At 39.6% G+C, this 15,324-nt stretch overlaps 1 protein-coding gene across 13 annotated transcripts in view; it reads right to left on the bottom strand.

Moving 5' to 3' along the window:
- CASK (calcium/calmodulin dependent serine protein kinase) overlaps positions 1 to 15,324 on the bottom strand; it is a 410,801-nt gene that overhangs the window by 12,935 nt on the left and 382,542 nt on the right. For 8 of the 13 annotated variants that reach the window (XM_074392262.1, XM_074392260.1, XM_074392257.1 and 5 more), the window contains 4 exons: positions 14,982 to 15,097; positions 7,170 to 7,250; positions 6,982 to 7,062; positions 3,309 to 3,511 (listed from right to left, as the gene is read on the bottom strand). In XM_074392262.1, the coding sequence (XP_074248363.1) occupies positions 3,309 to 3,511; positions 6,982 to 7,062; positions 7,170 to 7,250; positions 14,982 to 15,097 (481 nt within the window). The remainder of the gene's footprint in view (positions 1 to 3,308; positions 3,512 to 6,981; positions 7,063 to 7,169; positions 7,251 to 14,981; positions 15,098 to 15,324) is intronic. The other 5 variants (XM_074392261.1, XM_074392258.1, XM_039475423.2 and 2 more) reach the window with 1 other exon arrangement.

Here is a 15,324-nt window from a genome sequence, read left to right on the forward strand (position 1 = left end):
TACACTACCTCTTGATGATGACCTCTTCCTCTGGGCAAAAGCAAAACTACAAATATTCTGCTAGTATTAACTTTTTCATGCTGCAAATGGATACATCAGAATAAAGTTAAAACCTAAAACCATCACATTAAGCTCTGATTATACACTGGGGCTATTACAGTTTCAGCTTTAGGGGCACAGATTATTTTCTGAGCCATAGCTTTATTTTCGTGAGAAATAAATTCTATAGTTTTCCTCAGATTTGACTGCATTACAGATTTTTCCGAACGTTAAAAAAATGAGGTTTTAAATTGTACTACTATGGATAAGGTGAACCATCTTAAGGATTCCCAGGGTTACATCTTTTAGGGTGGTACGGTGAAAGGAAGTGAGGATTTATTGTAAAAGAATAAAAATTTAAAAACCAACACAGTTCAATTGGCTGTAAAGCCTTAATCAAGCCATTATTATGTTAAGCCTTGGTTTCTTCATCTAGAAAAGTAGTAGATACTCATCTCCAGCTCATAGGGTTACAAAGTTTAGGTAAGGAGTCATGACGCCTGGCAAAGTATATAGCACTATAAGAATATAATCTATTACTATTTTATGAGAAGCCAGGTTATTAATTTTTTTTCTAGTTTAAGGTCTTTTCCATCATCCTCCGGCTTTAAAATTGGACCACAACATCTTATCATATAGTATTATTAGATGTGCTCAATTTGGCCTTAGTTGTCTAAAACAAGATGGCATAAAGTATTAGACCTGCACTAAAAGAGCTAAACACATGTTAGGTGGTTTTCTTATGGTCCACATTAGTTTGGCAGAAGTGAGAGGATTTTTAAAAATGCCACAAGGCCCTTCTGTTATGGACAGTTTTGGATATACAAAGAGGAAGGAATTTCATCCTCACCAGCTTGTCTTCTGAATTATATTCTTAGCTCCTGACCCTGTGCTTGGCGTATAGTAAGTGCTTAATACAAGTCTGTTGGATTGAACTGTTTGTGAGATACAGTAGAGGGATCATCTAAGAAGCTAGAGTGGGAAAGCGTTGGAGAAAAATGTCCTAAGGAGAGAGCCTCCCTGAAGCAATGAGACTCTGCCTGAAAGCAAGTTGTTCATAGCCATGGGCATCCTGAAGGCAGGATGAAGGTCTTGCCCAGCTGAGGAGAGGCTGGGCTGAGGGAAGAGAAGCCCGACAGCGAAGCCCAGTCGGTGCAGATTGCAGGCATCCCCAGCTGTACCGTGGTATGCAGCGGTCATTGTGAGACCAGAACTGGCATGAGGCTGGCCTGGACAGGAGGGCCTGGGACCAGTGTAGTCAACCAGACCAACAGAAGGAGCAGGACCCGGGCAATCCCTATCCCCAGGGCTGCTGGCCCAAAGGGGCTCAGGCAGCCAGGATGCCTATGGTCGGCCCTCAGGGCTAGGTGGACCTGAGAGATCACAGTTCTGAGAGGCAGGGACCCAGGAAGCAGGAGAGAAGAGTGCAGGTGAGCTCATCCAGCACTCAGGGGAGCAGAGGAGAGTGTGCCCAGCTGGGGCGAGGAGATGCTCTGGGGCCAAGTGCAATGGGGAAAAGTAACTGCTGTGGGTGTCCTGAGGAGGCTGAGAGAAGTGTCTCCCGCTCAGCAGTGCAGAGCAATGCATGGCTGTGCAAGGGCAAGGAAACAGGGAGAGCTGGACGCTATGGGTGGTACAGCAGCAGCAGCGGCAGCAGCAGCAGCAGTGGCGGTGGCGGCGGCAGCAGCGGAGGCAGGTAAGGCAGAAAGCCCTCGAAAGTGGACTTAGGTAATGCAGAGGGAGTCTGAGGAGCCCTGCAGCCAGCATACTGCTAGAGACATTACTACCAGCAGAAAACGACGTTCAGGTGAAGACCAGTGTGGAACCCAAGGAGAGGATGTCGAAGACCAGGACCAGGATTGAGACTTTGCCTCTAGCCACCCCTGGCCAGAAGATTTTTCCAATCCCTAGTAAGGAGGGATTAGTAGTTAAACAAAAATCAATCTGTGGTATACATCATATATTTAGTTCTATATAGGTCCAAGTTAACTGCTAAGTAAATGGCATTATTTACCCTACTGCTGCTCTCCTCCCTAGCCCCTTAAAACAGATTCTTTTGTGGTTTCCAAAGTTTCAAGTTTAAGAACCCCATCAGGCGTTGTAAAATGGAAATGGGTGAACCCACTGGCCATGAATTAGGATCTTGGAGCCCAGAAACTGAGCTGTCAGGCCCCAGATCACACGGACTCTGGCTATATAGGTTCTGTCCTTGTTTTAGGGATGGTTAGGGGACCAAGTCTCATACAGTGGCCCTTGAACAGGGATTTGCCCTGCCTAGGATAGCCAGGTAAGCCTCCTAATGAAACACAGCCTGCTTGAGGGGAGCTGGTCTACTATTTTAGCAGGTAGCATACTGGTTCTATTTCTACGTGTTAAAGGAGCTTTGGTACAGATCAGTCCTAGAAATGGCAGATCTGGGAGTCACATGGGTACCCACAAGCCTCTCCAGTAACCCACCTTGATGTCTACAACTCCCAAATCCTTCCTACTGGTGCTTTAACTCCCGCTTCTACTTGATTTGTACTCAGAGATGAAAAAACAGCTTGTCAGCATTTTTGATGTAAAGCCTTCAGTTTTCTCTTTTTCAAGTTTAATAATTCCTATTGTAAGATGTATCTAGAAACCATTTCATCATCTCTGTGTCTGATTTTCTTTTGAGTTCTCTCCCAATTCTTCGTCTCTCTCCTAGTTTTAGCTCAGGGGCAGGCACCGTGCTCAGGTAAGGAAATGGCAGAGACTGAGAGCCACCATGGGTTTCCATCCCTGCTGCCTCTGACATCTGAGCTCACTCATGTTTGCTTTCATAAAGCTAGTGCTGTGTTTCAGACCCAGGCCCCAGGCTCAGTTTCTCACTGGAGATTAATATAAAGTGCTGGTAGAGGCTCTGATGGTCCAGTGTGAGCCACAGCCAGAGAAGGAAGGTGGCTGTTGTGATAACAAAGTGCCAGAGTCTCATCCTGAGGTCAGATGACTGTAGGATTTCTGGCAGGCATAGACCCAATCAGGAACCTTATTGGGCTTCTGCATATAATAAACCTCTTAAGAGAATAATCTCTGCTTCTTAAACGCATGGTGTGTGCACTGAGTCCAACGATTAGTCAGCTGGCATTCTAGACTATGACCCCCTGATGCCTCCATAACTGACACTTTTCTGTAGCTTATTAAACTATTATGTGACCTGTGACTTTCTGATGGCATTTTTGATTTCAGAATCTGTGCTTATTGGCATGCAGGCAGGATGTCAGACATTAGGGGAGGCTAGGCATTACCTGAGGCTCCACATCCAGTATTGCAATCAGCCCCTGCTCATGGATCTTCCGGATGGTCTCCAGTTTTGTCCCATACATCGCATCCTCGTGGCTGCCATACTCCAAGTACTCGTTATTAGAGATGTCTTGCATCATTTGGTCATGAGATACAAAGTAATAATTCTTTCCATTTTCTTCATCTTTCTTTGGAGGTCTGGTTGTATCTGCAAAGTCGCGTGGCGCAAGAGGTTTAAAAGGCTGGGCAGACGAGCTTACTATATTCCCAATAGATTTACTCAAACCCAGTCTTCCTAAAAGGTATAGATTCTTTAGAGTATATCTCATTTCCCCTGTTCTCACCCCGAGTAGCCTTGTAGAACTAAATTCTGGAAACCATATTTATCTGTGTGCATCACACCAGAGTAGCCAGTGAGTTGTCTGGTTTGCTGAATCTTTCAGTGTTCAGGTGAGACATATTTTATCACTTCATGAACCACCACAAGAAGAAGACATGACATGACTCAAGATTAACGTAACTCACTGTATGCCTTAATGCAGTTGGGTCTTGTGCAGAAGGAAAAAAGAAGAATAAAAAAATGGAAAACCACATATGGTTATTTAAATTTAAATAAGCCAAAATTAAATAAAATTCAAATTTTAGTTTCTTAGTCTCACTAGCAGCATTTCAAGGATTCAATAACTACATGTGGTTAATGGCCACTGTACTGGACCGCACAGACATTAAGTACTGTCAGTGTCACAGAAAGTTCCATTGAAAAGTGCTGGTGTATAGCATCTTGCAAAAAGGGAATGTTAGGATATAGCAAAAGGCACATTACATTGAAAACAGAATGACTGTAGCCAGACATAGCCATAATTATTATGGAAGATCTAAATCAGGAGGTGAGAAACTGCCTTATGGGCCATATACGGCCTACTGTCTTTTTTTTTGGTGAGGGGACAGAGTTCCGCTCTGTAGCCCAGGCCAGAGTGCAGTGGTGTGATCTCAGCTCACTGCAACTTCTGCCTCCTGGGTTCAAGAGATTCTTGTGCCCTTAGCTTCCCAAGTAGCTGGATTATAGGCGTGTACCACCATGCCCAGCTAATGTTTGTATTTTCAATAGAGACAGAATTTCACCATGTTGGCCAGGCTGGTCTCGAACTCCTGACCTCAGGTGATCTGCCCACCTCAGTCTCCCAAAGTGCTGGAATTATAGGTGTGAGCCACTGCGCCTGGCTACTTACTGTCTATTTCTGTAAACAAAGTTTTATTGGAACACAGCCATGTGCATTTGTTTATATATTGCCTATGGCTGTTTTCATGAGACAATAGCAGAGTTAAGTGCATGTGACAGAGACTGTACAGTCTTCAAAGCCTCAAATGTGTACTATCTGGTCCTTTACAGGAAAGGTTTGCTCACCCTTCACCTAAGTGAGTGTAACTGAAGTATATGCCAACAAGCTCTAGTTCTGTGGCTACTAATAGGACCAGTATCCTGCAAAACACACTTTAGGAAATGTTTTCCTAGATGAGCCAGGAACACTGGTTTTAATATTCTCTCTTGCTCTTGCCACCCCGCTTTCTTTCTTCCCCTTCCCCCACCCAATTCCTCATTTCCTTCTTTCCTTGAGAAAGAACAAATTTATGCTACTCTTTTCTGTGTACATGAGCCTAAATCCACTAATGGGGAATTCCCCCTTTCCTGCTAGCCCAGTAGAATATCAAGTGCTCATGGTCATCAAAATGTGGACATTTTAAGAGAAGCCCTTTCTCTAGGCACATCAAAGGCTGAAGAACAGGCATTACTTACTTACTATTTATTTGTTTTTTGAGACAGGGTCTCACTCTGTTGCCCAGGCTGGAGTGCAGTGGCAAGATCTCCACTCACTGCAACTTCCACCTCCCAGGTGCAAGTGATTCTCATGCGTCAGCCACCTTAGTAGCTGGGCTACAGGGGCATGCCACCATGCCTGGGCAACTTTTGTATTTTTAGTAGAGATGGGGTTTCACCATGTTGGCCAGGCTGGTCTCGAACTCCTAGCCTCATGTGATCCACTCACCTCGGCCTCTCAAAGTGCTAGGATTATAGGCGTGAGCCACCGTGCCTGGCCAAAAACTGACAACATGTTGATGCTACACTGTCTTCAGTTATTTCAGTAGTTAGATATATGTTGTCTACACATATGGGGTCAAATATTTCAGAGACTAGGCATGATCGACGTCATCAAAGGTAAGTTTTAAAAATAAACTACTTAACTGGTCATTAAATAACATGGAAGTTCAATTGTTACATGGTTAAGAAGCAGCTAAATGTTAGCTAAGCTTGCTATACTCATGATCTAGACAGAAGGAGAATTAAAATAACATTTCAAAGGGTTTTACTAGAAAACCTCAGGAGTGCCAAATGAGACACTATTGGATAAACTTATTTTCTTGTGTATATCAGACAGGGTTCTGGGAGGAAGGTTGTCTCATGAAGCCTCTTGGCTCTCTGAGGTATACAGATAACTGTAAGTTGTATTGACATTGCTTCAGGAAGGCATGTCAAGGCCCTATAGAATGGAATCAATCTTCACATTTTCTCCTGTTGCTCTTAAAAAATCATTCTCCTTCAGCTCTTCCAACCCTGAACTGCTAGAAAGCTTTGGGGATTAAAAATTTTAAACTTGGCCGGGCGCGGTGGCTCAAGCCTGTAACCCTAGCACTTTGGGAGGCCGAGGCGGGTGGATCATGAGGTCAAGAGATCGAGACCATCCTGGTCAACATGGTAAAACCCCGTCTCTACTAAAAATACAAAAACATCAGCTGGGCATGGTGGTGCGTGCCTGTAATCCCAGCTACTCAGGAGACTAAGGCAGGAGAATTGCCTGAACCCAGGAGGCGGAGGTTGTGGTGGGCCGAGATCGCGCCATTGCACTCCAGCCTGGGCAACAAGAGCAAAACTCCGTCTCAAAAAAAAAAAAAAAAAATTTAAACTTTAGAATAATGATGATAATAATGAAATGATAGTGGTAGATAGTTTCTACTCATCCATCATCTGCTAAGTGCTTCATACACATGATCTCAAATCCTCTTTGCAATCCTGGAATTACTTCATTTTACAGTTGAGAAAATGAAGAAGGCAAGAGGTTAAGAATAAGATATAGAAAATAAGGAGAATTAAAAATCTTACAGATTTGAAAATCTTTATGGAAACAACGGTTAGCATATTAATTGGGTTTAAAAAGTGATAAGAAATCAACAATTTAAATATTGATTAAGGAAAAAACTGTCATGTCAGAGAAACTTTATAACTATGAAAACTTACTTTTCTGAAGAATAATTCATCTAGGTAATGTGTATGACATACTGTGAGAAAAATTGTTACCAACAGAATGCATGAGCTTAATTTTATTTAAAACACACACACACACACACACACACACACACACACACACATTCTCTCTCTCTCTCCCTCCACATATCTGTACTAAGAGAAGCCTGGAAGGGTATGCAACAAAATATTTATAGCACTTTATAGGGAAAGTGGGGTTGGGATTATTAACTCATTTTTTCCTTGTTCTTTTTTGGATTTTACAAATTTCCTACAATGAACAGTTATACCTTTTGTAATCAGAAAAAAATACATACATTATAGAGTTTTTAAAAAGTGATAGGAAAAATATAATGAAAAGAGACTGAGACATTGCTTACGTGGAATAGGGTATGCAAACCGGTCTGGGTGCTTTGTGATGAGAGTGTTTTTTATGTGTCTTCTCCCAACACCATGTGCACCTATGTCATTTAGAAAAAAAAGAATGTTAACGTTGACAACTCTTACTAATGTTCACAAAATGTTTTGAAAGTGAGAAGCAGCAACCCACTTATACAATCAAACTTACCTAATAAGACTAATGTTTTCCTTTTGAATGCTGGCAGTTTTACTACTTCTTCATATGTGACAAGATCTAATTGATCAAACACTAAAATGCAAAGATTTAGAAGAAAGGTAAATTTACGGAATGACTATTTCATGTACATAAAATTATAATCTTACCGGCAAAACTACAGTTATATTAAAACCATGTCTTAAAAATATGAATCCAACTTACGATATATGGCTTACATGTAATTTAAGTCATATAGCATCTAGGGACAAATTTTCATTTTTAAGCCCATGAAAATGTGCTTTAGAACCAGGGGCATCCAAAGCTGCTGAATACATGCATTAAAATGTTCAATTCTAAAAGATACTACATATCTTTTCATGCAGTATCCAACAAATCATATGAATTCATTCGAAACCACATGCTGTTCATATTTTTCCAATTCTAAGAAATCAGTAATACTAAAAAGAAAAAGTCTACAGACAGTGACCAACATGAATATAGCATGAATGCAACTGAAGTTAACCAGGAGACGGGCCAGCTAGATTATTTCTAGAGATGAATGAGAAATACATGGACAATTAGTCTTTAACTTCATGGTTCTTTCTTTCAACAGAGTTGATGAAGGTAGCATGCTAGATTCTAAGGCAAGTTCTTTAACTATTTCACAAGCTGATCAATGAGCATCTCACAAGCTTGACTGTAACCCAGATATCCATTCAATGGAAAATCTTGAATATGCAAGGGCAGATACATGCTTCCCTGGGCCTGAAAACTTGTCGCCTATTACTCGAGCAGCCTGTGTGTGGTGGATCAGGATGGAAAGAATCATGAAGCAGAGTCTAAGCTCAGAAACCTTTGCAAAAGTGGAGTTCTCTAATCACGCCAGACTGAGTAGAAATACTTTAACAAGTATTTTTCTGAAACCTGCCTCTTAACACTATCAGAAAAACAATTTCAAGCAATGTACGAAACTTTCCTGAGCAGAGGGTCATTCCTATTGAAATTCAACATGGTCCAATTCTCACACACATTTGGAAAATCTCACAAAGGGATAAAATTGTACATCTCTGTTTCCTATAATATTTTTTTGTATGGTCATACCCAACCAAATGCTGCCAGTTACATACTGACTTTCTTTTTGTAAAGAATATTAAATGAACCCCGTATTTTAGAGGGGTTAAAATAAATTCAGTAAAATTGATTTGATGATGTAATAAAGGAATCTGGGCTACTTTATTTTTTATTTTATTTTTTAGAGATGGAGTCTTGCTCTGTCACCCAGGCTGGAGTGCAGTGGCACAATCTTGGCTCACTGCAACCTCCACCTCCTGGGTTCAAGCCATTCTCCTGTCTCAGCCTCCTGCATAGCTGGGATTACAGGCACCTGGCATTATGCTCAGTTAATTTTTATATTTTTGTAGAGATGACGTTTCACTATGTTGGCCAGGCTGGCCTTGAACTCCTGACCTCAGGTGATCCGCTGGCCTTGGCCTCCTGAAGTGCTGGGCTTACAGGCGTGAGCCACTGCACCCAGCCAAAATCTGTGCTACTTTAGCCAATCATTCATTAAGAGAACCTTCCACTCCCTGAAACAATATGGCAAAATGATTGTAAATATGACCTTAGTTCTTAACATTAGTGATCTGCTCAATCACTTAAAGTGCAAAATAAGATACTTGGGAATAGAATAGATCAGAAACAAACGAACAAAAAGCACCATTATCACAATATATAAAAACAGAAATACAATATATTAAAATAGAGGTTAGTGTATATTAATGGGTATTTGCGCATTTGTTTTATTTTGAGAACTTGATTTATAAAGATTGATTGAAAGTCTTTAAAGCATATCCTCTAGCAATAGCTAAAAACCAAGAAATGTTTTCTGTGTTCAGAATGGCAGGCTTACAAAATTAAAACAAACACGAGGCTCTCTGTGGTAGGGCTAGCTAGTTATACTGCAAAAATAAAAGCAGGAGTGCTGATGGCATTATTTTTTAGACTTATTGCCCTCTGAGTGATATTCCATCAAGACAAAGTATGCTTATGAAAGAAGTGCATTGACAAGCAGATATGTTTTAATAAATTTTAATAAAAATAAGCATCTCATGAAGGAGCAAGATGATGATGATGACACAAGCTTTTTGAATGGCATTTACACACACCTATCCCTCTATAGAGCCCTAACTCTAATCCTACCAAACTAAGACTTGTCATTATTTAAAAAAAAAACACATAAGAATGAGTTAGATGTCAACATTCAACACTACAAACAAATGAACAGATATGTTAAACATCAATATCTTAACTATAAATAAGCAGCATGAAGAGGTTACGCTTGTCTAAATGAAATTGTCACATGGTCATAGGGTTGAGAAACAATAAAAAAAGGGATATTTTAATAAAAGAGATACAAAGAATATTAGGAAAGCACTTAAAGACTGAACTTTTAAAGGTTTTAAGTTGCTCGCTGATTCAAAAAAAAGGACAATAAAAGGAAACCATCAAAAACACAGAGGCATAGTCATTCAACAGGTTACTTACATGCACAGAGGCCATTGGGAGTGAGACAGCATGAAAAATGTACAGGGGTCATTGAAATATGGTTTTTCATATATTAGTAAAATAAAAGTATAATATGTACAAAATAAACTTTATCATGCAATATTCTAAACACAAGGCAAATAAATCACATTAAGAAACAAACTCATTTTAATAGAAATTCAACAATATCCTTATATAAAAGCCAGTGGATTTTATATACTAGCATATGCATAGACATTTTATTGAGAATAGCTACAAGAAACCCTCTTCAGAGAATGTAGATATGGAAGCCTTTTGCTTTTCACTTTGTACCTTCCTGTACCATGTGTAATTTCTAACCATGTGTGCCTATTATTATTATTACTATTATTATTATTGAAACAGGTCTTGCTCCTTCACCTAGGCTAGAGCGCAGTGGCAGGATCTTAGCTCACTGAAGCCTCTGCCTCCCGGGTTCAAGTGATTCTCCTGCCTCAGCCTCCTAAATAGCTGAGATTACAGGCATGCACCACCACGCCCAGCTAATTTTTGTATTTTTAGTAGATATGGGGTTTTGCCATGCCAGCCAGTCTGGTTTTGAACTTCTGGCCTCAAGTGATCTGCCCATATCGGCCTCTCAAAGCCCTGGGATTACAGGAGTGAGCCACAGCACACAGCCTATTATTATTTTTAATGCCAATAGGGCAGTGAGGTTATGGGCTACTTTTTGTTTTCTTTAGAGTTGTTTGTATTCCAGAAAAAAAAAAGAATAGCTTTTAAAGTCAACAGTACTAATCTGTGGTATTAAGCATAATTTAAACACACCTATGAATGGTACTGTAGAAATCCCCTATGTTCAAATATGTGTATGTAAATAGAGTATTTCGGGGCTCTAACATTTAAGAAAACAAATTAATGAAGACTTTCTAAATTTTTAAAAAGTTTACATTAGTAACTTGATCTAAAATTACTTTTGGAAATCCTGGGGCTGAGGAATCTCAATGCTTCTAGAGTTCAGTTCTTCCAGCTAAACCACAATGCTTTTTGCACCCCGTATACATGGCTAGAAACCTCTTATGTATTGCAGAAAATGTATTTGCTGTAAAAGCTGCTCACACCATAATCAAATCACACCAAAGACTCAGAAATACTGTTTGTCATAGTTTGCTTATATTACCCTGATTTCCTGCTAAACTTCTCAACATTCCACACACTTCTTTTAAGTATTTATGTAACTACTTTCCAGTTGAATTTTTTTTTCCATAAAAAAGCCATTAACACTGAATCCTTGTCTCAGTCGGAAATACTATGAAGATCGTCAAATACTATAAAGACCTCCAATTCAAAAGAGCATTGCACACTGCTAACACTGGGTCAAGGAGTACAAACTCGAATGCCTGCAGGGACCAGACAGCTAATATGGTTGAATGGAGTGGTGGGTACAGTGTGTGTTGGAGAATGAGTATCCATTCGAAGGCAACATCAACCGCCCAGAGTTACTAAGAGAGAAAGTGGGCCTGGTATTGCTGCATTTCTTGTTCTTCTAAGGGAATTCTGAAATCTAAATTTTTATGTTAAATATCCTGATGTTCACACATGATGACTTACTAAAAATTATTTTAAACACTGTGTGTATGGGAGTTAGAGGGACAAAATTTACTTATGGGTCAAATTCAGCAAATAGGCTGTCACTTTATGATGGGAATTGTAGGTAACACAGTTTGAACAGAAGTCCACTTTAACCAGCTATGTAGAATTTCCTGATGACGGAAATGGAAATAATTCTAGTATTATCACTCCCACCAGTTCTAGATACTGACAAAATTCCCATCCTTTATTTGTACCACAAATACGAATAATGTCAGAATTTGATGATAAGGTTCGGATCTTGCCATCAATGTATGATGAATTCTCAAAGATTTGAAGCAGGAAACAAAACATATGTTTACTGAATACTGAATACCACCATAAGAACAGAGTACTGTATTTTGCCATCAACGTCTAAAAAAGCCAGAAAAATCCTTTTGAGATATAGTTTGATCTGTGGCCCATGAGCCCATATGGTTTGGTATGAAAGGCTATAATATTTTTAAGTTCTCAAAGCAACTGCCTCACCAATGGAGGTCAATAGTATTTGTTTCTCACTCTTTTAGGGCAATTCTTTATTAGGGCACTTCTGTATATTGGGATGACCTTTCATCATAGCTAAAAGCAGAACAGCTGATAAATACTTGACAATGTGATCTCTTGTAAAGCAAAGGTAATACTGAGCAAACGGTTCTTGTGGACTTTCTTTTTTTTTTTTTTTTTTTTTTTGAGACAGAGTTTCGCTCTTGTTACCCAGGCTGGAGTGCAATGGCTCTCTTGTGGACTTTCTAATGAACACAATGGAAGAGCTGGTTGATGATGCAGAAGAAACCTGAAGAGATGGTGACAGAAAGGAATTCTAGGCTTTGCAGGCAGTGTAGTTCAGAAAGTCCAGGGAAAAAGCTGGGAATCTTCTCCCGAAAACCGAAACTAAAAAGAGAGCTCACAGTGATTATTTTGCAGGCGAGAGAAGCCTAACAATGATATCCTGACTAGAGAATCACAAGCCTAAACACAAAGTTCTACAAAGACACTTAAGAGGCTCTGCAAGGACCATCTAAGAAGCTCAGACTTTCTTTCAAAGGAGGGTCTTAAACACAGTGACAAATACTGACATGTAGAACAACCCCTTAAATGGCAAGGAAGGCTCTGATGCCCAGAAGACCGCTGGTTAGGAATAATTTGATGGTACCAAACAGGTGGTGACAGTAGGCTCCCCTGTCCTCTCGCCCCCTCCTTTCTTCATTCTAAGTTGACAAGAACTTACACAGGTCATTGGTTTGGGGTAGGAGGTATAATGTCAAAAGGCAGAGGAAAAGGCGATTCTATTCTACCTCTACTAGGCTCCTGCCTTCTATGTCAAGGGTGATAGCTTTCAACTTGGACAGGCAATGTTTACCAGAGAGCAACAGCCTGAGACAGACAGTAGAAGAACACTTGGCTTCATTGAATGATCCCCATTTGTCAGGCCTACTGATGAAAGAACCTGAGACCTACTGATCTTTAAAATTAGAAAAGATCTCTTTGACTAACTGAATTCCCTCATTTTAAGGGCTGCAGGAGTGAAGTGATTTGCCCAAATTGTACAGCTACTCAGGTGTGCTAATTCCTGGTCCTAGCTCCAGCTGCCTATTAAGCTTACAGGTATGTTTGCAGGACCACTGTGCACCACTTAACAGAAATCAGAGAATGGGAGCAATGGAGAAGATCGGTGATGCCCTAGTGGTGAAAGAGCAGAAAAAGTACAAACACTGGCTGCCAGATGGGATGCTGATTCTCTGGCAAAATTCTTAAATGAATGATTCAACTGATTCTTTGACAGCATTTACAGAATTCTAGTTTTTCAATGAATTAATTTCTTTCCTCAGAACTGAATTAAAGAAGATTCGCAAACTGAATACTCATGTTTACATGCCCTCTATTAGTACAGCATAAATCTAATTATGAACTGACAGCCTGAACCAGCCATTTCTTTGCTTTTCTAGGTGTAAGCTAATTTCAATGCCATCTATATTTATGTATCATTTAACACTGTTGTAAAAATTACAAGGTGAGATGCATACATTTCTCATATTTATATGTCAACACAACTCCTTGTGAGCCTGTTAGAGTGTGTTAGACTATTAGAAGCTGACAGAAAAAAGGGCAACTAAAGAGGCTTGGTAATAACCACTGACGTTTTGTGTGAAGCAACATTCTGTTGATACTGCTGTGCATTTCTATTTATTTTATTTTGTAGAGACAGGATATTGCTATGTTGCCCAGGCTGGCCTTGAACTCCTGGGCTCAAGCAATCTTCCTGCCTTAGCCTCCTAAGTAGCTGGGATTACAGGCACCTCGCTGTGCCTGGCTCTGCAGTGCATTTCTTCAAACAGTATACTTGAGCGTTTACTTAATAGTTGCTACATTTTGTGTAACTAGTCTGCTTTAACTATTTCTTGCCTTAATAAAACCAAAAAGCCATTATGAAATTACTGCTCTGTAGTAATACATAATCAGAAATGATACTTTTTTTGGAAATAAAATTGTGACACAATGTAACTAATGCATAGGGAAAGATTCCTCATTTAACTGAGCCATTTAAACATAACCCATGTGGCCACTCACATTCATTCCATATTCCACAGCAGCCTGAAATGTTTACTTTTAATCTCTGATTGAGAAATGAATAACTCAGAGTTTCCAGATACTTTTTTCCTAGTGAATGCTAACACGTTAAAACATTTACAGAGAAAAATGCATTTCATACTTGTCAGAAACATTATGCCGTCAAACTGGGTATGCATGACTGGATTCACTTGATTTTTTTTGGCCACATTCTAATTTTTGGAGTTATTTCTGAAACCTTGGGAACTAATCTAATGCCGGTCAGGACTTTCAATTCCCCAGAAAAAGTTCCTTCTAAAAGGAGTCCTATTAAGAAGTTATTGAAAATAATTTCTTATGTATTGTTGTATGTCATCATGCATTTTCTTTTAGCTTATGTTGCACCCTGTGAATCTTCTGGGGATTCTACTGCAACAACAGATAATGACTTTTTGGTATGAATTTCAGTTTTTAACAAGACAAGTGAACATTTTGATTTCGGTTAAATACAAACTTCCATATGGGCAAACATACATACTATAATAGGAAGGCCAAGATAAGATTCTTGCTCTTGAGGAGCTTGGAAATACCATGAGAAAAGAAGGCTACTCACAGAAATGGACAAAACCAAGTTAGTGTCCATGTCATCTGTACTCTTTGAAACTAACCACAGAACCATTTGCGGCACAGCTCTCTAATAAGAGCACACCTTTACCCTTAGATGTTTATCACAGGCCATGTTCAAGGGCCAGAGAGGAGCCACGAGGGAGGAGATGTGTTCAATACCAACCCCAGCCAAGGAGATAAGAATCCTGGCAACTCAGCAAGCTCGCAAGCTTTTATTTCTCAGGGGAGGACTTAACCTGTTGGATTCTTTTGATTCCAGGTGATACTATTTCAAAATAACATTTTTTTTGTCCTATAAAGTATGGCTCTGTAAAATATCTAGCAAATAACCAACATATTAATTGGAGGTAGGGGTTTCTTAAAGGTTTTGAAAGTTAACAAAGATCTCATATGGTAGAATTTTTTGGATAGAGAACATTGAAGACTGAATTAAAATATTACACCTCTTTAGATATTGGAGGTGCTTAACCCAGCCTCAGTAACAGTTGTACTTTTCCCTACCTGCATTGTGCTTTGCCAAATATTTATCTTTGTACTGCTTCTTTTTCTTGCCAAACCAAGTACAGCTGGCCTGCTGCTCCTGTTTGGTCTTCTCCATGGCAATGCAAGCTACTCGCCTAGCACACATAAAAAGAAAAATAAAATGAATTTATAGTTCTGGTTGATAAAATAGAAGTCATCCATTTGAAGAATTTACATAAAACAGCATAACCATACTCATCCTAATCTTTCAAAAAAATTGGGCAAAGGCTATACTTTGTTTTTCATGACAATTTCCTAGAAATGTTTTAAAATATAGGCTTATATTAAAATGGCATTGTATTCCTTGAACATATACTGACTG

The sequence above is a fragment of the Saimiri boliviensis genome, chromosome X (genome assembly GCF_048565385.1).
Source record: "Saimiri boliviensis isolate mSaiBol1 chromosome X, mSaiBol1.pri, whole genome shotgun sequence".
NCBI lineage: Eukaryota > Metazoa > Chordata > Mammalia > Primates > Cebidae > Saimiri > Saimiri boliviensis.